Source organism: Myotis myotis, unplaced genomic scaffold (assembly GCF_014108235.1).
Source record: "Myotis myotis isolate mMyoMyo1 unplaced genomic scaffold, mMyoMyo1.p scaffold_m19_p_1, whole genome shotgun sequence".
NCBI lineage: Eukaryota > Metazoa > Chordata > Mammalia > Chiroptera > Vespertilionidae > Myotis > Myotis myotis.
The window spans coordinates 64,627,104-64,648,943 of NW_023416313.1; the positions used below are offsets into that span (position 1 = coordinate 64,627,104).

General features: G+C 40.7%; 1 protein-coding gene across 11 annotated transcripts in view; it reads left to right on the forward strand.

The window, feature by feature from the left end:
• Positions 1-10,638: 10,638 nt before the first annotated feature.
• Positions 10,639-21,840, forward strand: part of PDLIM5 (PDZ and LIM domain 5) — a 212,133-nt gene continuing 200,931 nt past the window's right edge. For 10 of the 11 annotated variants that reach the window (XM_036339906.1, XM_036339927.1, XM_036339937.1 and 7 more), the window contains exons 1-2: positions 10,639-10,750; positions 15,168-15,301. In XM_036339906.1, the coding sequence (XP_036195799.1) occupies positions 15,206-15,301 (96 nt within the window). In that variant the 5' untranslated portion in view covers positions 10,639-10,750; positions 15,168-15,205. Of the gene's footprint in view, positions 10,751-14,380; positions 14,531-15,167; positions 15,302-21,840 lie in introns of all 11 variants that reach the window. The other variant, XM_036339916.1, reaches the window with a different exon arrangement.

The following is a 21,840-nucleotide window of genomic DNA, read 5'->3' on the forward strand; positions in this document are numbered from 1 at the left end:
AACTCCTTTAGCCTTTCTTTGGTCTGGGAAGCTTTTTCTTTCACCTTCAATTAGCTTGGTGGATGAAGTAGTCTTGGTTTTAGGTCCTTGCTTCTCAATACTTTGAATACTTCAGGTCAATCCCTTCTGGCCTGAAGTGTTTCTATTGAAAAATTAGCTGACAGCTTTATGGTAATTCCATGTACGTAACTAACTGTTTCTTTCTCATGACCTTTAAGATTCTCCTTTTGTCTTTAACCTTTTGTTCTTGTTTTTTAATTAAAAATTTTTATTTTATTTTATTATTTTATTTTATTTTATTTTATTTATTTTATTTATTTTATTTATTTTATTTTATTTTATTTATTTTATTTTATTTTATTTTATTTATTTTATTTTATTTATTTTATTTTATTTTATTTATTTATTTTATTTTATTTTATTTTATTTTATTTTATTTTATTATTTTATTTTATTTTATTTTATTTTATTTTATTTATTTTATTTTATTTTATTTTTTTATTTTATTTTATTTTATTTATTTTATTTTATTTTATTATTTTATTTTATTTTATTTTATTTTATTTTATTATTTTATTTTATTTTATTTTATTTTATTTTATTTTATTTTATTTTATAGAATGTTTATTAAAGCTGGGGACAATGAAAGGGGAAGGGCTGGGGAAATTGGCCTAGGCTGGTCTGCTTTGGCTCAGTAAGAAGTCAGAAAAAATGGAGTCTTGGGACAGGTTCAGGGGTTTGCTTGGGATGAACAGCCACTGACCATTGCTGCTCTGGTTGCAGCCTTGTGGGTCCCTGAGAGTTTAGAAGATACATGCTTGTGGGAAAAGAAGGTTGGGGGGAAGATGCAGGCATGCTCCTGGGAGGAAGAGCGCACCATGCTGGGGCCTTTGTTTTGATAGCTTATTTTAAAAAATACTTTTTTATTTTTATTAAAAATAATTTCTTATTGATTTCAGAGAGGAAGGGAGAGGGAGAGAAAGATATAAACATCAATAATGAGAGAGCATTATATACTGGGGACTGAGACCTCCTCATTCATAGGTTGATGCTCAACCAGTGAACCATGACAGGTGGGTCGTTTTGAGGGCTTTTAAAGGAGGACCAATGAATATTTATCAGTTTATGCTGATGTTCCAAAATAAGATTTACTCTCTTAACTTCATCTGTCCTTGGGTGTGGTTAGTGAATGGCACTATTTGGATTTCTGCTATCTGTCTCCTTGAGTGGGGTGATTTAAGCTTTTTACCCTCTGGCTGGGGAGGAGAAGTGCAACCATTTACTCTCAAGTGTCCTTGGCATAGTGCTTCAGTTATATTAACTGTCCTTTCATTTCCTCATCTGAAAACAATAGTACCTGGAGCCTAAGATTGCTGAGGATAATATATATAAATACATATAAAGGAGTCAGAAGAGTATCTAGTTATTAGTGGTTAATAAGTAATGATTATTATTTATAATTTCAATTTGTTCCAAAAGTATTTGTTGTGTGTATATGCCAATATATATATATAATATTATGTGCATTAATATGTACTAAAAATGCTACTCCTGATTTTCAATTTATTATAAAAGTAAATTATAAAAATTCCACCAAGTTTCACTGCCCAGAAGCAACCATTAATAACATTTATACCTTAAAAAAATAATAACATTTATCCCTAGACTTTTTTTTAATGAATTTTAAAATGCAAATTTTAACATTTAAAGTACTAATATTTTAGTAAAAATAGAAGAATTTTGTTATTTATACATCACAAAACTGTAGTTATTTTGTTAAAGCTTTTAAATTCTGAGAGGATGCAGGCATAAAACATTGGCTAAAGTGTAGTATAAAAATATGCTGTTATGTGAAATAATCAGATTATGAAAATATTTAAAAATTCCAATTTCATATCTCATAGTTTTTTGGTTTTTTTTTTAAAGTCTTGCTTACTTTCTTCATTAGTTAACCTTCCACAGCTGGCAGAAAGTGAATTTGAGGAATTTCCCATAATTAATTTTATGAAACTAAATACCAATAGGTAGGTGCATATTACACACTGGCAGAATTGTATGTGGTGTGTAAGTATAGTTTTGGTTTATGTTATTCATCTATATTCATTCCTTTAAATCATTCCTTATCTTAAAAACAATTGTACACTTTAATCGGATATTTTATGAATTGATTCATCACTCTTTGTACTACATCCCTTACATTTTGGCTAGGAGTGACATGCCTTAATGCATTCCACTATGTCTACACATGTGGATAACTTCCAATGAAAATATTAGTTTCCTTGCTTTTCCCAGAGTACGTACAAAGATTTTATAAACACTTAGTAGAGGTACTGTCTTTTGGGTGGAGAGAGTTTATTGAAAATAAAGTATGTTAAGATTAGTTCCCCAAGGATCTTTCTAATCCAAAATACCACTTGTTTAAATGGCCTTATTTGTACACTTGTTTCATTAATAATTATGTCTTCATAGTCCCAGCACTGATGGGGAGATACATAAAAAAAATCATTAAAAATTCTAAACCCAGCCCAGCCAGTATGGCTCAGTAGTTGAGCATCAGCGTATGAAATAGGAGGTCACAGTTGACTCCTGGTCAGGGCACATGCCTGGATTGTGGCCTTCATCCTCAGTGTTTCTATCCCTCTCTCCCTCTCTGTTCTTCTCTGAAATCAATAAAAAAAATACATGTTTTAAAAATTCTAAACCCAGACAATGCAAAAGACCACCTAATGGATCAGTAGAGATTAATCAATCATTTGGGAGAAAACCATGCTTAAAGAAATTGAGATTTAAAACTCAATTAATTTAAAATTAATGTGAGACTAATATAAATTTATGTTACAATGATGAATGTAGTCAATTCATATAGTTGTGTTTTTGTTTTTGTTTTAATCCTTATCTGAGGATATATTTATTGACTTGAGAGAGAAAGAGGAAGGAAGAGAGAGAGAGAGAGAGAGAGAGAGAGAGAGAGAGAGAGAGAGAAACATCAATCATCTGCCTCCTGTGCATCCTGACTGGGAATCAAACCTTCAACCTTTTGGTGTACTGGAGGATGTTTCAACCAACTGAGTCACCCAGTCAGGGTTCATACAGGTTTTTTTTTTTAAAAAACACACACAAATGGTGTTGCTTTATTCTTATTATAGATATCATACATATTTTCTAAAAATTAGAAATATGGAAAACTATAAAGTGAAAAATTAACAGCTTCATAATCCATCTCCCAGAGATAACTGCTACTCATACTTTACTAAAAAATAATTAAAAATTCTCATCATTAATGTGTCTCTCTCTCCCTCTCCCTTCCTCTCTGAAATCAATGAAAATATATTTAAAAAAAGACTCTAATGATCTTTTAAAAAAATTTTGCTATATATACATAGACAAGGTCTTGATTTAAGACATTTTATTTGTGATTCAGAATAATCACAATTTTTACTAACTCCTTCATTGGTTATAAAGTAGGCAATATGAAAAGAAAACATTTGTTTCCAAGTTCTAAGAGATGGTGGTGATACTACAACACTTTAATCTAATGGAAATGCTTGTAAAAACCCTCAGATGCCTAGCTTAAAAAGTCATCAATTTTAGAAATTCAAAAAGCAAAAAATTCAATTTTTTTCCCCAGAAAATGAATTTGCTTTTAAAATCACTCATATCAACAGTGTTGAGGCATGGTAAGCACTCAAAAAAGAAGTGTGGCTAGCATCTTAATGATTTATGCTGAGGTATTGATGATTCTAAGTGACCATTTTCACAGTGAACATTCTAAATCATCTTTTGTCCCATTACCCTTAACTCATCCTATCTAATAAAAGAGAAACATGGTCATTAGCATATGTCCGCTACCCTTCCCATTGGCTAATCAAGATGATATGCAAATTAACTGCCAGCCAAGGTGGCGGCCAGCAGCCAGGCAGCTGGAAGCTAACATGAGGCTTGCTTGCTTCAGTGACGGAGGACTGCAACATTCCCCGCCTGCCTTGCCGGCCTCTGAGCTTGCAGTTTGAAACATTGTAACAAATATAGAAGCTAAACAAAACCCCAGAAACCAGCTTTCAGCCAGCTGGGATCTCAGAGCTGGAGTTGATACAGAGTTTCGATTATAGAACTGAAACAAACCAGATACCTGCTTTCAGCAGCTGAGGCCTCAGAGCTGGAGCCAAGCCTCAGAGCTAAAGCTGGCCCAGAATTAAAAAAAAAGAAAAGAAAAAAAGGAGCAGTTGGGAGCTTCAGTCCCAGCCTGAAAACAGCCCTCAGCCCCTCACCCAGACTGGCCAGGCACCCCAGTGGGGACCCCCACCCTGAAGGGTGTGTGACCAGCTGCAAACAGCCATCATCCCCTCATCCAGGCTGGCCAGGCACCCCAGTGGGGACCCCCACCCTGATCCAGGACACCCTTCAGGGCAAACCAGCCAGCCCCCACCCATGCACCAGGCCTCTATTCTATATAGTAAAAGGGTAATATGCCTCCCAGCACCGGAATCAGCGTGACAGGGGGCAGCGCCCAAACCTTCTGATCGCCCTGCGGCTCTGTGTGTGACGGGGGTGGGGCCACAACCCCCCCACCCCACGGGCCCTGCTCTGTGTGTGATGGGGTAGAGCCATAACCTCCCCATCGGCCCTGCCCTGAGTGTGAGAGTGGCGGCGCCCCAACCCCCTGATCGGCCCTGCTCTGTGCGTGACAGGGGGGAGCTCCCAACCCCCTGATGGGCCCTGCTCTGTGCGTGACAGGGGGGAGCTCCCCAACCCCCTAATGGGCCCTGCTCTGTGCGTGACGGGGGGAGCTCCCCAACCCCCTGATTGACCCTGCTCTGTGCATGACAGGGAGCAGCGCCTCAACCCCCTGATTGGCCCTGCTCTGTGCATGACAGGGGGTGGCGCCCCAATTCCCCAATCGGCCCTGCTCTGAGCCCGACCAGGGGCTGCACCTAGGGATTAAGCCTGCCCTCTGCCACCCGGGAGCAGGCCTAAGCCAGCAGGTCGTTATCTCCCGAGGGGTCCCAGACTGCGAGAGGGCACAGGCCGGGCTGAGGAACCCCCCCTACCCCCCCGAGTGCACACATTTTTGTGCACCGGGCCTCTAGTCCTATATAATAAAAGGCTAATATGCAAATTGATCAAATGGAGGAATGCCCAGTCGCTATGATGTGCACTGACCACCAGGGGGCAGATGCTCAATGCAGGAGCTGCCCCCTGGTGGTTAGTGCACTCCCACAGTGGGAGCGCCATTCAGCCAGAAGCCAGTCTCACAGCTGGAGAGCTCAGTAGCTTGGCAGGAGCCCCTCCAGCCTCCACTGCAGTTGACATCCCCCAAGGGTTCCCGGACTGGGAAAGGGCATAGGGTGCCCTAGCTGGTTTGGCTCAGTGTATAGAGTGTCAGCCTGTGGACTCAAGGGTCCCAGGTTCAATTCCGGTCAAGGGCACATGCCTGGGTTGTGGGCTCGGTCCCTAGTAGTGGGCGTGCAAGAGGTAGCCAATCAATGATTCCCTCTCATCATTGATGTTTCTCTCTCCCTCTCCCTTCCTCTCTGAAATCAATAAAAATATATTAAAAAAAGAAAGAAAGAAAGGGTGCAGGCTGGGCTGAGGGCCTCTAGTTTATTGTAAATGTGCAAGACATTATAATGAGTACATGAAAAGCTGACACTTTCTTACTTTATCTCTTTTTGGTTTCCTATCCCAGTGCTTCTCAACTCATTTTACATGAAGGCAAACTTGGAAACTGAAGAAAATGGAAAAAGCTTCTTTCCAGCCTGTCCTGAATCCCAGGCTGAGGAGATTAATTTCTTGGCTAAGTAATTGGGAAGCAGTGCCCAGGCCTATTTCTTAGTTTCTTCACTTTCTTCAAATAACATCTTTCTTCATATACTAAACTTTTGCAATGGCTGACCTACATATTTGTTTCTATCTCATCTCTAAATTCACACAGTCTCTGTCCTAATAACTACCCACAATGATTCAATATAAGTAAAACATAAGTCTGGCAAAACCTGGATCTTATTATGGGTAATAGTCCTCCCTTCTGAAATCTCAAACTTGGAGCTTCCCCGTACTCTTCTCAGTTACTATCTACCTTTCCTATTCATACCCCTCACTTACCAATCAGCTTTTTTTTTCTTACTAGAAACTGCCAGTGAAATGCATAGCCCAGCCGTGGGCAAACTATGGCCCGCGGGCCGGATCCGGCCCGTTCGGCTGTTCTATCCGGCCCGTGGAGCCGAAAGAGCAGAGGGTTCTCTTGCTCTCCCCTCTGCTCCTTCACCAGCAGCAGTGTTAACATGTATTAGTTCACACAAACACTCCATCCATGCTTTTGTTCCGGCCCTCCGGTCCAGTTTAAGAACCCATTGTGGCCCTCGAGTCAAAAAGTTTGCCCAACCCTGGCATAGCCCCTTCAAACATGCTCCTCTTCCTTCAGTGCCAGTCATTAATAGCACCCACAAAAACTGAAGTTGAAACTTTGAACCTGATTTTATTTTCTTAAAAAATATTTTTATTGATTTCAGAGAGGAAGGGAGAGGGAGAGACAGATAGAAACATGAATGATGGCAGAGAGTCATTGATTCATCGGCTGCCTCCTGCATGGCCCCGTCTGGGGATCAAGCCCGCAACCTGGGCTTATGCCCTGACTGGGAATTGAACCGTGACCTTCTGGTCCACAGGTCAACGTTCAACCACTGAGCCATGCTGGCTGGGCTTGAATTTAATTTTAAAAAGTTTAGACCTCTTCTTAACTTCTTCCTCAATCACACATTTGGCTAGGCTTCATGGGTCTGTTCTTAGAACCTTTCTCATCCATTTATTTCTTTTAGTCTATGCCTGCTTTAGTTCTGGCCTTCTCCCAGAATTCTGTACTAACTTTAAAATGACACCATGCCTTCAGTCTCTTTCTCCCCAGATTACCAAATGTTTCTTTAGGTGTTAGCATAGTTAATACTTCCTCTCCATTCTAGATTTGAAACATTAAATAATCATACCTATGAGTGGTTTATTTACTTTTTAGGATTAGGACTTAAAAGATAAATTGACTTAGAGTAATGTAGGGACTTTTTAAAGGCTGGTACTTTATAGTTTATTGGGTGAAACTGTAAAAACTTGTCACAGCATACCATTTTGCAATTAAAAGTTTCTGTTATTTTTGAAGTACTGCAAGAGGATTCTGAGTCATGCATTGGATAGTAAAATGTTAGACAAACATTTATACACTTAGGTAAATACTGTTTAGGTGGATTATTCTTTAAAAATATTCCTGCTAAATCAGTTAATATTTTGATGTATTTTTTCTTTTCTATTTTAGCTTTTTGTGCTCTGGTTATGATAAAGTGAAGACTTTAATATAATTTTCTTTATGGCAAGGCCTCATTGCCGAGCAGGCAGAGTTAACAAGGCTAAGGACATTGATCTGATTTCCCAATGGATCGGTTGTCTTCCTGTTAGTCTGTACTCACAGACTGTCCTTCAAAATATGGACAACCATTTCAAAGATGTGAGTCAAGAGTGAAACAGAGAAGGGGAGTCAGAATGGCTCAGTGGAGATTCATTCTAAACAAGTTAAGGCACATGCCCCTACCAGCAGTGGTTCAGCAGTCTCATCCTTGCTCTTATACAAACAACTCAGCATTTATTGTATTTCTATAGTCTGCTATAGAGTCTACCTCTTTGGCCTTCAACAGTGTTGCTATAGCTTTCTCTGGTCTTTAAAGCTGGGTGGCTTATTGAATTTACTGAGAGGCAGTGTCTTGAAATGAAAAGGATATGGTTTTTGGAGTCAGACCCTCTGGTCTACTTCTATCACTAATCAGTTGTGTGGCCTTGGTTAAATTTCTTAATCTCCAAGTCTCTCTTCTTCCTTTGAAAACATACCTACTTTATATTGTTGTAAGCATTAAATAATATAATGTACTTAAGTCACGAAGAACAAAGTGCATGCATAATGAATGTTAAAGTTGTGTACTTGTCTTTTGTGATACATGAATAAATCTAATCAATTGGTTAGTAAAGTTTCATTTGGATACCATTTATTTAACATCTACTCGGGGCCAAGTATGTTGTGTGGTACTTTACATATATTATCTCTACCCCTCATTTTAGCCTCAAAAGGTTATTTATAATTATCTTTTTTTTTTTTAAGATGAAGAAACTGAAATAAGTTACTGCTATCTGGGATGCATGGTTCTCACCTAAGCACAATACACAGTAAATTGGGGACATAGAAATATTTATAGGAAACTGGTTTTTAAATATTGTAGTTTAATAGTTACCTAGGGGTGGAGTTGTGGGAGTGGGGGGGGTGGGGGGAGGGGGGATGGAGTGTTTGTTACAAAGATCCTGGGTCTGGTTGGGGCCTGGAAAATGCAATTTTAACAAGCTGCCCATGTCCTTTTAATGCAGTTGGTTCTCTGGAGAATACTTGGGTAAATATTGGTCTATACATCACACCTTAATTTGATTCATTTATTCTATACCCCAAGCTTTAAACTGTAGTAGTAGGAGGAGTATTCAGAGGCAGGCTAGCATCTGTAGGTTAAAACTGAATTTGCCTAAGTAAGCAACACTTCCCTCACTCTTAACTCTTCTTCATCACCTCAAGATGCTTACCCTCTGGTAGTACCTTCACACCCCACCTGCGATTATTATTATTTTTTTAAAAAAATATTTTTATTGATTTCAGAGAGGAAGGAAGAGGGAGAGAGAGCTAGAAACATCAGTGATGAGAGAGCATCATTGATCAGCTGCCTCCTTGCACATCCCACACTGGGCTTTGAGCCCACAACCTGGACATGTGCTCTGACTGAGAATTGAACCATGACCTCCTGGTTCATAGGTCAAAGCTCAACCACTGAGCCACACTGGTCGGGCCCACCTGATTATTGATGTAATTAGTCAACTTTTGTTGATACAGGCTCAAATTGACTGTATCAGCAGCAAACAGAGAAGGAGCAGAGAAGTAACTGTGGCCATTGTCCTGCAAACATGGTAGGTATTTGTAAAAGGCAGCTACTGTTATTACTTATTTAATTTGGGTGAGATGTCAAACATGATGACATATATTAAAGCACTATGTAACCCCCCACTCTCACACTAGGAAATCCTTCCCTCCAACATAATCTTTTGGAGAATGTGATGAAAGCCATGGACCAGCACGGTCCAATGAAAATATAATGCTAGTCACAAGTAATTTTAAATTTTTTAGTATTCACATTAAAAAAGGTGAAATTAACTTAATAATACATTCAACCAAGTATATGAATCTTATAATTTTAACATGTAATTAATGTAAAATATTATTGAAGTATTTTACATTATATTTTTCATACCAAGTCTTCAAAATCTAGTGTGCATTTTTATACTTCCATCACATGTCAGTTTAGGCACTAAATTTCATTGGTAAAGTGAAATGTAGTCCTACCCAGGCAATAAAGTTGTGTTTAATGGAAATAGATTACTCTGCTTCTGTTTTTAAATTCAAATTAATGGAAGTTATATAAAACAAAACATTCAGTGTCTCAGTTGCAGTAGCAACATTTGAAATGTTCAGTAGCCACATGTGGCTCATGGGCTACCATTTTGGACAGAGCAGTTTTGGACCTTCTCTAGAATTTTATTTGTACTTCTAAGGAATACACGGACCCCCTTGAGGTTGACCCTTGCTTTATGTGTGCCTTGGTTAGGAATTGTCCTTTTTACATTTTATAAGCTAACTCAGAGTTCAAAAAAGTCAAGTGACTTTCCATCCTATATAATTAAAGGCTAATATGCAAATTGTCCTCTTGGGAGTGCCACAGGCCGTTCAATCCCTCGCTATGACCTATGCTGACCACAAGGGGGCAGCGCAGAACATGGGGGGTAGCCAACTGTGGGAGGTGCTGAGAGAGGAGGGATGGAGGAGGCAGGGAAGCAGAGAACCTGATGGCCCTGATCACTGGCCAGGCCTAGGGACCTTACCTGTGCACAAATTTCATGCACCAGGCGTCTAGTATGTTCAATAAATATTATTCAAGTTTATTTATGAATAACTTCCTTATGTTAACTCAAGCAACTTTATAGAAACTGGACTATTAAAACTGTATTGAAAGTGGACTATTATTGATTTGGATTTAGAAAAATAAGTTAAGGCTATGGTAATTGAACTTTGATCACTGCCTTCTGGTGTGATCACAGGGTTAAACTTCTAGAGATCAAAGTGACTAATTTTCACTTTCCTGTCAAGCAAACTTGAGGGTTTGCCTTTCTCAGGGCATATAAAGCTCTCTCTCAGAACAACAACAAACAGGCAGTAGCCACTGAACTTGCACAGATAGGGATTTATCCAAAGTCCCCTTCTATTTTTAGCCAGAGCAACTGCTTGCCAATTCAGTTTCTGCGGAGAGAAATGCATCCAATGCAAAATAAACTCGCGGAGCAGACCTTTGCTGGGCACTGCTCGAAACCCCCGAAGACTACTCTCACCAAAACTCGGTTCCCAGCGCAATTGTTTTCCGCGGAGGCTTCAGCTCGCCCCAGCAAGCCCGAGCGCTGGGCTCTGCGGGTCCTTCCCCGCCCGCGCGGCGCGGCCCGGCCCAACCCCAGGGCGAGGCCGGGGGCGAAGGGGGCGGGGCCTGAAGCGAAGGGGGCGTGCCCAGGAGCGGGGGCGGGGCCTGCAGCGCGAGGAGGCGGAAGTTCCCGCGGCTGGTGAGGGCGGCGCACGCACCGCGAATCATTTGTCAGCGCTCGTCTGAGGCGGAGGCAACGCCGCGCGGGACCCGAGGTGAGTGGCCACCCGCAGGGGATGCGCGGCTGTGATTCCCCGTCGGGAGGAGGGGAAGTTAGCGGCTGGCGGGCTCCGCCGGGCGCGAGGGAAGCCCAGCTGGGAAGGCAGAGGGGGCGCATCTCGCGCGGGGCGCTTTCTCAGGTGCTTTCTGGACGCGGAGCGGCGGAGGTGGCAGAGCGCCGGGGGGAGAGGAGCGCCCGGGAACGGGCGGCGCGGGAGTGGGCGCGGGGCCAGTGGACGAGCCTGGGGAGTCCCTGGAGTCCGGCCGGCCGGGACGAACGCGGCAAAGGCGCGGACGCGGGAGCGGAGCGCTCTGGACGGCGAGGGTGGGCGCGGAGAGGCCCCCGCGCGCCCTGCACCGGCCCGCCGGCTGCTCCGGGCGTTTCCAGGCACCCGCCTGGGCGTCCGCGTCCACCCGCGTCCTGCGCGAACCTCTCTCGGGGGTGCGGAGAGGAAGCGGGACTCCCTGGGAATGGCGTGTTACTTTTTGTTTCCTCGCCCGCGACTGAGGAGCATTGATTTCCCCCGCAGATAATGTAGGCTATTTTGTAACCTGTTGGGGGAAAACTTCCCGAAATAAAGCTCGTTTAAAAAAACAGATCTGCCGCGAACGCCAGACTTGTGAACACTGGTGTGCTTGTTGGGGCTTTTCTATGACGGTGCCTTCGGGGCGTTGGACAATCAGTGGGGAAAGGAGGGGCAGAGCTTGGGAAGAGAATTCGTGGTGGCGCTGGGCAGGGCCGGTCCAGGGTGTGAGCGCCGGATCCTCTCCCGAGTCCGCCCTCCCGACCGCGGGGACGTCGGGACGCGCCCGCCGCGGAAGCAGCCGGCGCGCAGCCTTATTTGGCAGCGGGGCAGGGCGAGAACATCTGCTGGGACCCTGGCTCGCTGGCCGCGCTCATCCCTGCCCGTGGCCTCGGTTTGCAGCTCTGCCTCCACTGTCGCTCAGCCTGGGGAACAAGAGGATCTCAGGATAATACTGCTCTTTCATTTCAGACCCAGGAATTCTTGATACCCTGAGCAGTTGGTCAGGCATTCTCTTTCCCCCCATCCCCACCCGTCGGAGAGACTAGGATAGGAGTGTGGGAAATAACCAAGCTTCCCTCCCAGGGACCAGGGCGAATACATGGTGTAGCCGTTCGTTCCCTAAGAGAAAATCCAGAGCTATACAGAAGTGCCAACATTTTCCGCGAGTTTGAAAGCAGAATAGGCTGCTATTTCCTGCCTGCTTGGTATTTTAGGAAGAGTTTGGGCACTCGGAGCCAGATGGAGGAGATCTGGAAAAGGCCAGAAATATTACCATTGCGTAGGGCAGCGGTTCTCAACCTGTGGGTCGCGACCCCTTTGGGAGTCGAAGGATCCTTTCACAGGGGTCACCTAAGACCATCGGAAAACACATAATTACATATTGTTTTTGTGATTAATCACTATGCTTTCATTATGTTCAGTTTGTAACAATGAAAATTCATCCTGCATATCAGATATTTACATTATGATTCATAACAGTAGCAACATTACAGTTATGAAGTAGCAACGAAAATAATTTTATGGTTGGGGGTCACCACAGCATGAGGAACTGTACAACATTAGGAAGGTTGAGAACCACTGGCTTAGGGGGTTAGACTATTTTAAGAAAAATGAAGGGAGCAGAGGGAGAATGCTGAAAACGACACTGACTAGAAACGTAGTGTGGTTATGACTTTGCCAGTGCTAGAAATTTTAATAACAAATGGGGTAAGTCGGGAAGGGAACTCCCAAATAAAAAAAAGGTTGCATGTACACGGGTGGATACATAAGTACATTTTCTTCTAGGGAACAGTGGGGCCAGGAGAAGTTGAGCCTGACTTAAACACTCTTCTCTTGACAAAGATTAAAGATTAAAAAAGAAGGAAGAACAGGCTGACCGTGAATACCTGTTGGCTTTATAAACCCATCATGATTTGCATGATGGGTGTCTGTATCAAAAGAGTCTTTTCTAGTTCTATGAAAATCTTCTTTATTATAGGGGGAAGGATTTAAATTACAGGTGGCTCTTTATTATCCCCCTACTATTTGTTTTCATGTGTATTTAACCGTTTTGCTTCAGGTTTGGCCTTTGGTCTTTTTAATGCCCTGTGCCTATACATTAGTATTGAAGTAATATATTTTCACTTAGTACTTCAGTGTACTACTCATTTAGTTTCTGGGTAGATGCCACATCGATTTTCACTAATTTAATTTTTCAAGAACCGGACTCATTTTAAAGTTTTGCCTCATTTTCTTCTTATGAAAAGATGGAATCTATTTGCTTTTAATATACCCAGTGGTTCTAATCTCTACATCTGCCACTGTCAATTTGGTGTGATGGCATAGAAATTTTGAATGGGTTAAAGAAATATTGTAAGACAGGTAATACAAGGTGATGATTTGGTTAAACAGCATAGATTTTCTAAGTGTGTCTTAAAAGCTTTTTTGAAAATGTAGTTTTAAAATTATTAAATTATACATGTGTTATATTATTAATATTTTTAAATAAAGAGGGAAATATTATGTTTCTTAGTATTACATCTTAGAAAATCTCCATTTTTCCCATTTTCTCCCACCCACACATAACCACCATAACAACCAACCCCAGACTCCAACTCATACTTTTTTACTTTAGTTTTTTGTTATGTAAAAGTGCTGCCATGCCTGGCCAGTGTGGTTCAGTAGTTGAGCATCGACCTATGATCCAGGAGGTCAGGGTTCGATTCCCGGTCAGGGCACATAACCAGGTTTCAGGCTGGATCCCAGTAGGGGATGTGCAGAAGGCAGGTGATCATGGATTCTCTCTCATCATTGATGTTTCTATCTCTCCCTCTCTTTTCCTCTCTCAAATCAATAAAAATATATTTTAAAACCAGAGGCCCGGTGCACGAAATTCGTGCACTGGAGGGGTTTCCCTCAGCCCAGTCAGCACCCTCTCACGATCCGGGACTGCTGGCACCTAACCATTTCTGCCTGCCAGCGCGATCGCCCCCAACTGGCCTCCCCAGCCGGCCCGATCACCCCCAACTGCCCTCCCCTGCCCGCCTGATCACCCCAAATTGCCCTCCCCAGCTGGCCAGATCACCCCAAACTGCCCTCCCCAGCCAGCCTGATTGCCCCCAACTGCCCTCCCCTGCTGGCCCAATCGCCCCCAACTGCCCTCCCCAGCCGGCCCCATCGCCCCAGCTGCCCTCCCCAGCCGGCCCCATCGCCCCCAACTGCCCTCCCCCGCCGGCCCGATCGCCCCCAACTGCCCTCCCCAGCCGGCCCGATCGCCCCCAACTGCCCTCCCCCGCCGGCCCGATCGCCCACAGCTGCCCTCTCCCCTGCCGGCCCGATCGCCCACAACTGCCCTCCCCAGCCGGCCCGATCGCCCACAACTTCCCTCCCCTGCCAGCCATCTTGTGGTGGCCATTTTGTTGTGGCCATCCTCCCATCTTGTGACGAGATGGGGGCCACCATCTTGTGATGAGGTGAGGGCGTGACGGTCACCTAGGCTTTTATTAGTATAGATCTGCTACCATGGGAGTCCTTACAAGCACACTTAGAGCAAAACACAAAAAAGAAGGCAATGAAGTTCTGTTTGTTTTCTAAAGCTCTTATTCCCTTTCATTCATTAAGATTATACTCCTACCACATTTTGTCAGTCTGACTGTGTGGTAAATGCTCACCCTCTACTTCGCCTGATGAGGTGTGTGTAGAAACAAAAAGGTTCTGATTGAAGTATCACTGTGCTAGAGTGTTGCCTATCATGGCCTGTCTGAAGAAAAAGTAAGTGTTACTCCAAGTGTGGAATATATCACATTCCTATAAGAGGAAATCCAAGTTATAGTTTATGATTGGGGAGAATAGTTTTGTACATGAAAAACACTAATTTTAAAGAATTTAGTAAGCATGAATGAGAGTCTGTGAATTAGCAGTCCTTTTCATATGTTAGAGTAATTTAGAATTTAAGTAAGTGAAATTGAAGATCTTTTGCCAAGTGCAGGCAAAAGAATGCATGAGGTAGAGGGAAGAGAAAATCATATTGAATTAAATATGAAATAAAATCTTGTTCTTTCTTCTATATATATAACAGTGTTGTAAAGTACTTGGAGTTAAAGTTTGTATGTAAGAAGCCACAGATTGTAGCAAGTTGTAAAACTGATCAAGTGTCTAGAAATATATTCTAATGTGGGATTTTTATACTATGGAAATTGGCGTGAGTTTAGAAATTGTATGTTAGGTCATATATTCCTTTTCTTAGACTGAAATGAGAACTTAATATAGACTTATGCTCTATAGTCCCTCAAACCCCCAAAACAAAATACTGAGCATAATTTAGTTGGGTTTATACATTAAATACATTTAAATATGTAATAGGGCTTCAAGTAAATATTTTTTTAACTATCTGATTTTCTTTTCACAGTTTCACACTCTGGGATTGGACTCTGAACCACTAAAACCATGAGCAACTACAGTGTGTCCTTGGTTGGCCCAGCTCCTTGGGGTTTCCGGCTGCAAGGTGGCAAGGATTTCAACATGCCTCTGACAATCTCTAGTGTAAGCAAACTTTACAGATTTTATTACAGATGTTTATTCAATGCTTAATCCTGGAAACCTCAGGACTAATTCTCTGGATGACCTGTTCTCTACTTACTACAATTGCGTATGGGATTTGATCTCAACAGACTTAGTTACCTGAAATAAAGGATGTAGTGGGAGGGAAGTTAACAAGGATAATTGATTTCAATTTTTGTTTATTTTCAATTTCCCTTCATCACCTTAAAGATAAAATGCAAAGCATTTATCTAGGGGGTAGACTTCAGATCTTTGAACTGTAACTAATTTGGGGAATTTTCTGGATCTTAGTTTCTTCAGATGTAATATTAGAAGGTTGTATTAATGGAATTTTTCATGTTCCTTTCAGTTCCAAAGCTATTTATTAAAAACTGTTGATCAGCATTAATGAAATGACTCTTTTTGGTGTTATTTCCTCAGCTTACTTTCTGGTGAAGGTGATGGCCAACAGTAAAATGGCCCAAAGCTACTTACCTTTGAAGAAGAAATGAAAGACTTGGATCTCCAACTAGATAGTCAATCTATGAATATTTGAGACTTGGCTGCTTACCTCAGTATGAATGAATTCTGTGTATACATTTTAAGGATACATTTCCTGATGATGGTGATGAGGGGAGTAATTATAGCTTTCATTTATTAGGGCTTGACTGTGGCAGGTACTATTTCAGTTACATCACATGTAGGTAATTATTGCTATTAATTACTTGTATAAATTTCCAGAGGTTTTTTTTTTTGTATATTCAAATAAATGTGAACATCTACTCCCCTTTTACTTATATGTTAGCGTATTCCATACCTTGCTTTTTTTCTAAACAGTTTACCTTGAAGAACTTTCTCTATTAATATAGGATTTCCCCCTATTAATAGGGTTTTTTGTTGTGTGTGTTTTAAACAACTGTATAGAATTCTCTTGTAGAGGAGTAACATTTATTTAACCATCACCTGTGGAAGGGTATTTATATTGTTTCCAATATTGCTATCACAAACAGTGCTGCAGCAGATACCATATATGCATAGTTTTGCATATATATGTATATAATTTTGATAGGTTGTTTAATTTACACTTGAAATAGTGGTATTATTTCCATTGTCCAGAACTGTCTATTAGTTCATATGACAAATAGACATGTGTGGAAGAGATGGCTTTCAAGCAATTATGTTATGCTTCTCCCTAATAATAAATTTTATATTAAACTTAAGTAGATTGTTTCTATAATCAGATATTTAGAAGGTTATTATTTTCTTTAATTACATATATAAGTATACATATATGTACATGCTGCTTCTTACAATATATATTCAACTTGACTTTGAAAGTTTTTTTCTCCTACTGAAGGAAGATCTATTATGAGGAAAGGAACAATATTTGAATACTGTGTGTTTTTATGTACTATTAACATTATATTAAGATTGAATATCCTCCTTTATGATAATGGACTAAAAAAACCCATTTTTTAGTTAGCAATACTTCCATTTGTGCTGAAAAAAAAAATCCAGAAATAATTGAAGCCTAAATGAAACAAACTTAATCATCACTTTGTTGTTTGGTAATGGAAATGCAAATAGGTATGTAAATATGTGGTACTGTGCCTTTTAAAAAGTTTTCTGTGCTTCAGTTCCCTGGCAGACAGTTTGAGGCGCTAGCTCCATTTGTGATGCTGATAAAACAGAACATGGTGTACATATATATGTGCCCTCCCCAGGCACAGAAGAAATGCTTTCCTTGTGTAGACAGAGTGCTAATTAAAGGATTTTGAACACACTGATTCAGAGAAAGCATGGTAACAAAGCTGCTGAGTTATTTCTGTTCTCTTACAAAAGTCTCTGCCATCTCCTGTGACCTTTTTGGGCCTTGTGCAGTGGGGCATGCAGTTCATTCTGGATTGGAGAGGATGGGGAGGGAGGGGGAGGAGAGAAGGGAATGTTGGCTCAACTGTGCTGCTAAGCTGTTGGCTTTTCATTGTAGTTATTTTTAACCCCTTGTGCGGTTCAAACATGCCTAGTAACATTGCCTAATAAAGATGTATGCATAGAAACTAATTTATATTGTAGTAAGACTATTAATGTTACACCTCATCTTAATTACTTCTCTGGTTATATTTATTCTGCCTTTATGTAATATATTTTAGTGGTCACCAGATTAATAGTTATCAAGAAGCAATTAAAACCTGAACGCATGCCTTAAAACATGTAATTTAGTGATTTTTTATTTTAATAGTGTGTATGAAATTCTTCGCAAGTTCTGGAACATAGTATTCTCTCAGTTATCTATTACCATAATATCATTATAAAATTAAAAAGAAAAAATTATTTAGAGACTTGAAATATCAAATCTCCAATAATTGTAGGAAACATAGCAGTTATGATTTTTTACCTTATAGTCTGTTGGAACTGAAAAAAAAAAATCACAAGTTTGCCCTTAGATAGGAAGCTGCATCTTTCGAGTTCAAAAGTATACAGCTTTTCCTTGGGTCAGGTATTATTATTTTGAACTACAAAGGGCTATTTATGTGCCCTTATAACATTTGAACTCTATGATATGGAATGTATTTGAGCTAAACAAGCCATTGGCTGGGACTTGAGCATTCTGTTTTCTTGAGATTTTGTTGTTACCAGCATATGAATATGCTGAACATGACTTGTATCTTAAAGCATATGAACTGTAAAAATTTTAATATTTCACCCAAATTTGTTCATCACCTATATTATATGAATTATGCATTCCCTTTTAGTATGTTGATTTCTAAGATAAGATTGGTAATTTCTGCAAACTCTTAAGAGAGTCTCAGATTGCCATTAACTGCATCATCATGAGAGCCATTGTCTTCAGTTTCCTGTTCTTGAAATGGAGTGCTGGCTACAGGAGTTTGCAGGCTCTTTTTATGACCCTGCATTTATGGAATTGCCTTGAAACCGTGGAATGTGGGGATGGGTTTTATTGTAACTGTGTGGGTTTGTTGGTCTTTGCCAGTATATTTTATAAGAAGAAATAGGAGACCTGTTTTACAATTCAAGACCATATTTTGGAAAATTGATGTTTCTCATGATGGAATTACAAGAAGAATAACATTTTTGTGAATAACATCTTTTTAATACTGTATCATAGACTTGAAGTACTCTGCTGCATGTTATTTTCTGATGTATGAAAATAACATGCAGTTATTTAAGTAAGAGTATTTTACTTAAATGCCAGTATTTGGATTTTCTGAGGATCTCCCATTTTTTCATAAAAACATCTACAATGTTTCTTTAGTAGATAAGAATGAGGTCATGCATTTTATTTATTTTTATTAATTATTTAAAAAATTTTTATTGTTGAAAGCATTACAGATGTCCCCTGTGGTGTTTTCCCCTCCCATGGATACCCGCCTCTCTGCAGCCACATCTCACAAGCCTTTGCCACACTATTGTCTGTGTCCTTGTGCTATGGGTATCCTATCTAATAAAGAGGGAATATGCTAATTGACCCCCATGCCATCACAAAAGATGGCGGTGCCCACAGCCAATAAGGAGGGAATATGCTAATTGACTGCCACGCCCTCAAAAATGGTGGCGCCCACAGCCAATAAGGAGGGAATATGCTAATTGACTGCCCCGTCCTCAAAAGATGGCAGTGCCCACAGCCAGTATGGAGGGAATATGCTAATTGACTGCCACACCCTCAAAAATGGTGGTGCCCACAGCCAATGGAGGGAATATGCAAATTGCCACACCCTCAAAGATGGCAGCACCCACAGCCACAAGATGGTGGCGCCCAGTCCCCTCAGCCCCGCTGGGGCGCCTGCCTCTGGAGTCCCCCAGTCCCCTCAGCTGCCTACCACCCAGGGCCGCCCGAGGCTCAGGTAACCAGGGCCGGCTGAGGTTTGCGGTACCGGCAGTGGAAGCAGCAGAGGTGTGATGGGGGCGTCGCCTTCCCCTGATCACCAGGTTGCCTCCCACCCCTGAGGGCTCCTGGACTGTGAGAGGGGGCAGGTCGGGCTGAGAGACACCTTCCATCCCCCTCACCCCCCGTGCATGAATTTCGTGCACCGGGCCTCTAGTATGCATATAATATTCCTGGGTAATTTCTCCCTCCTCCTCTGAAATTCATCTGTCTGTTCATGGTTCTGTGTCTCTGGATCTATTTTCTTCATCAGTTTATTTCATTAGATTCCACATATGAGTGAGATCATGTGATATTTATCTTTCTCTGACTGGCTTATTTTGCTTACCATAATACCCTCCAGTTCCATCCATGCTGTTGCAAATGGTAAGAATTCCTTCTTTTTTATAGCAGCGTAGTATTCCATTGTGTAGATGTACCACAATTTTTTTATCCACTCATCTGCTGATGGACACTTAGGCTGTTTCCAAATCTTAGCTATTGTAAATTGTGCTGCTATGAACACAGGGGTGCATATATCCTTTCTGATTGGTGTTTCTGTTTTCTTAGGATATATTCCTAGAAGTGGGATCGCTGGGTCAAATGGGAGTTCCATTTTTAATTTTTTGAGGAAACTTCATATTTTCCACAGTGGCTGCATTCCCACCAGCAGTGCATGAGGGTTCCTTTTTCTCCACATCCTCTCCAGCACTTGTCATGTTTTGTTGATGGTAGCCATTCTGACAGGTGTAAGGTGATACCCCATTGTCATTTTGATTTGCATCTCTTGGATGATTTGTGACTTTCAGCATTTTTTCACATGTCTCTTGGCCTCCTTCTTGTATGTCCACTTTGGAGAAGTGTTGGTTCATGTTCTTTTTCTCATTTTTTAATTGGATTGTTTGTCTTCCTTTTGTTAAGTTGTATGAATTCCTTATATATTTTGGAAATTTACCCCTTACTGGGTGTATCATTGGCAAATATGTTCTCCCATGCAATGGGCTCTCTTCACTTCGTTGATGGTTTCTTTTGCTGTACAGAGAGGTCAGGCATTTTAATACTCAAATAATAACTGATTCTCAAGAGTTAGGGGAGCATCAATTGTTACCAGCTTCGACTCGATTTTAGTTGGATTTGAACAGCAGGAGATATTTACTGTTTCCTGGAGTATGGATTCCTGTTTGGGAGTGTGACATAGAACAGAGAAAGACACACCCTGAAATATTTTGCTGGGAATTCATTTAACCAGCAGTTAAAGGAATACTTCCTAGAAGCCATTGAAGTAATGGAGCATACAAAGGTTGGAGAGAAAATAAATACGTACAGTACTAGACAGTGTCCTAAGACCTGTCACAAGACAGTGTTTGATGAAATGGCAAAGATACAGATAAGTGTTCCTCATTTTCTGTGGGCATAGATCTTTTGTATTTCTCCAGTTTACTACAGGAGAAATGAATTGAACTGGTCCTTGAAGAATGAAATTTGAACACTTCGAAGTCAACATTTCTCTGTGTTGGTTCAGTGCAAATTGAAGAAGACCTTTCTTGCTATTCCTTGACTGAGTGAAGCTGTGAATATAGTTGAGTGATTCTCCAGCCGGGCCAGCTGCAGAGTTTCCCTCCTAGAGGAGGATAGAAAGAGATTTTCAGTCCTCTCACGCTGAAATGGGAGAACCATCCTACCTTGAATAAATGAGCCCATTGTTAATTTTAAGCTGTTGAGTATTTTCCTTCACATTCCCTCCCAACTAGTCTGTAATTATGCCAAGTTGGAAACTTAATAATTTAGTTTGTGTAACTTCATAATATATATTTCACAAGTGTGCTCACTCTGCTTTTAAAATACCAATTACCTTTTGTGTGGCAGTTTTCTATCATTCTGATCAAAAGGGTCTGGAATGTCAAGATAATTCTGAAGATGTTTTTCTGGTCTGTTATTTGTAAAGAAATGAAAAATCTTCTCACTATGTTTTATTGTAAATTAATAGTTTCAGGGAAAAGAACTTTTATAGAGTTTGATGAATTTTGAGCATTTTTTATGTTATTTGTTAAAATGAGAGGAATTTTACTAGCATGGAGGACTTCTGAATCTGCTAAAGGAAACAATATTGTAGAGATTGGGTGAAGTAAGAATAGCACTTTAAAAAAGGGGACATATGCATTAGTTTCAACAATAAAGATAAAAAAAAATAATAGCATTTTAGACCTAAGCAAAGGAGATTTTATTTATTTCAATTGTTCTTTTTGTTTTTAGCAAAGGAGAGTTTCATATACCCTATTCATCTACTTATGAATATTATTTAGTTACTATAATATTGAGTTACTAAAACTGAGAATACTGAAGCCTATGGACTTACTTTCTTATCAGTTATTTTTCAGAACTTTCAAGGCAAAGAGTTTTTTAAAATAATGGTTGTTGGTCAGGCTGCAGTGTGAATATACAGTTAACGAGGTGACTGTCCAGAACATCATGTTTGCAGTAGGTCTTACCCAGATTCCCATTTCTACAGGATCAGTCATGACCTTTTCCCCCAGTTACAACTGCATGGAGGAGAAATCTGATATGAGTTAGTTAATCCAGAGGCAAATATTGCTCTGGACAAGGAAGAGATGAGAAATAATGAGTACATAATATAAAGTGACAAAACAAAACTCTAGCA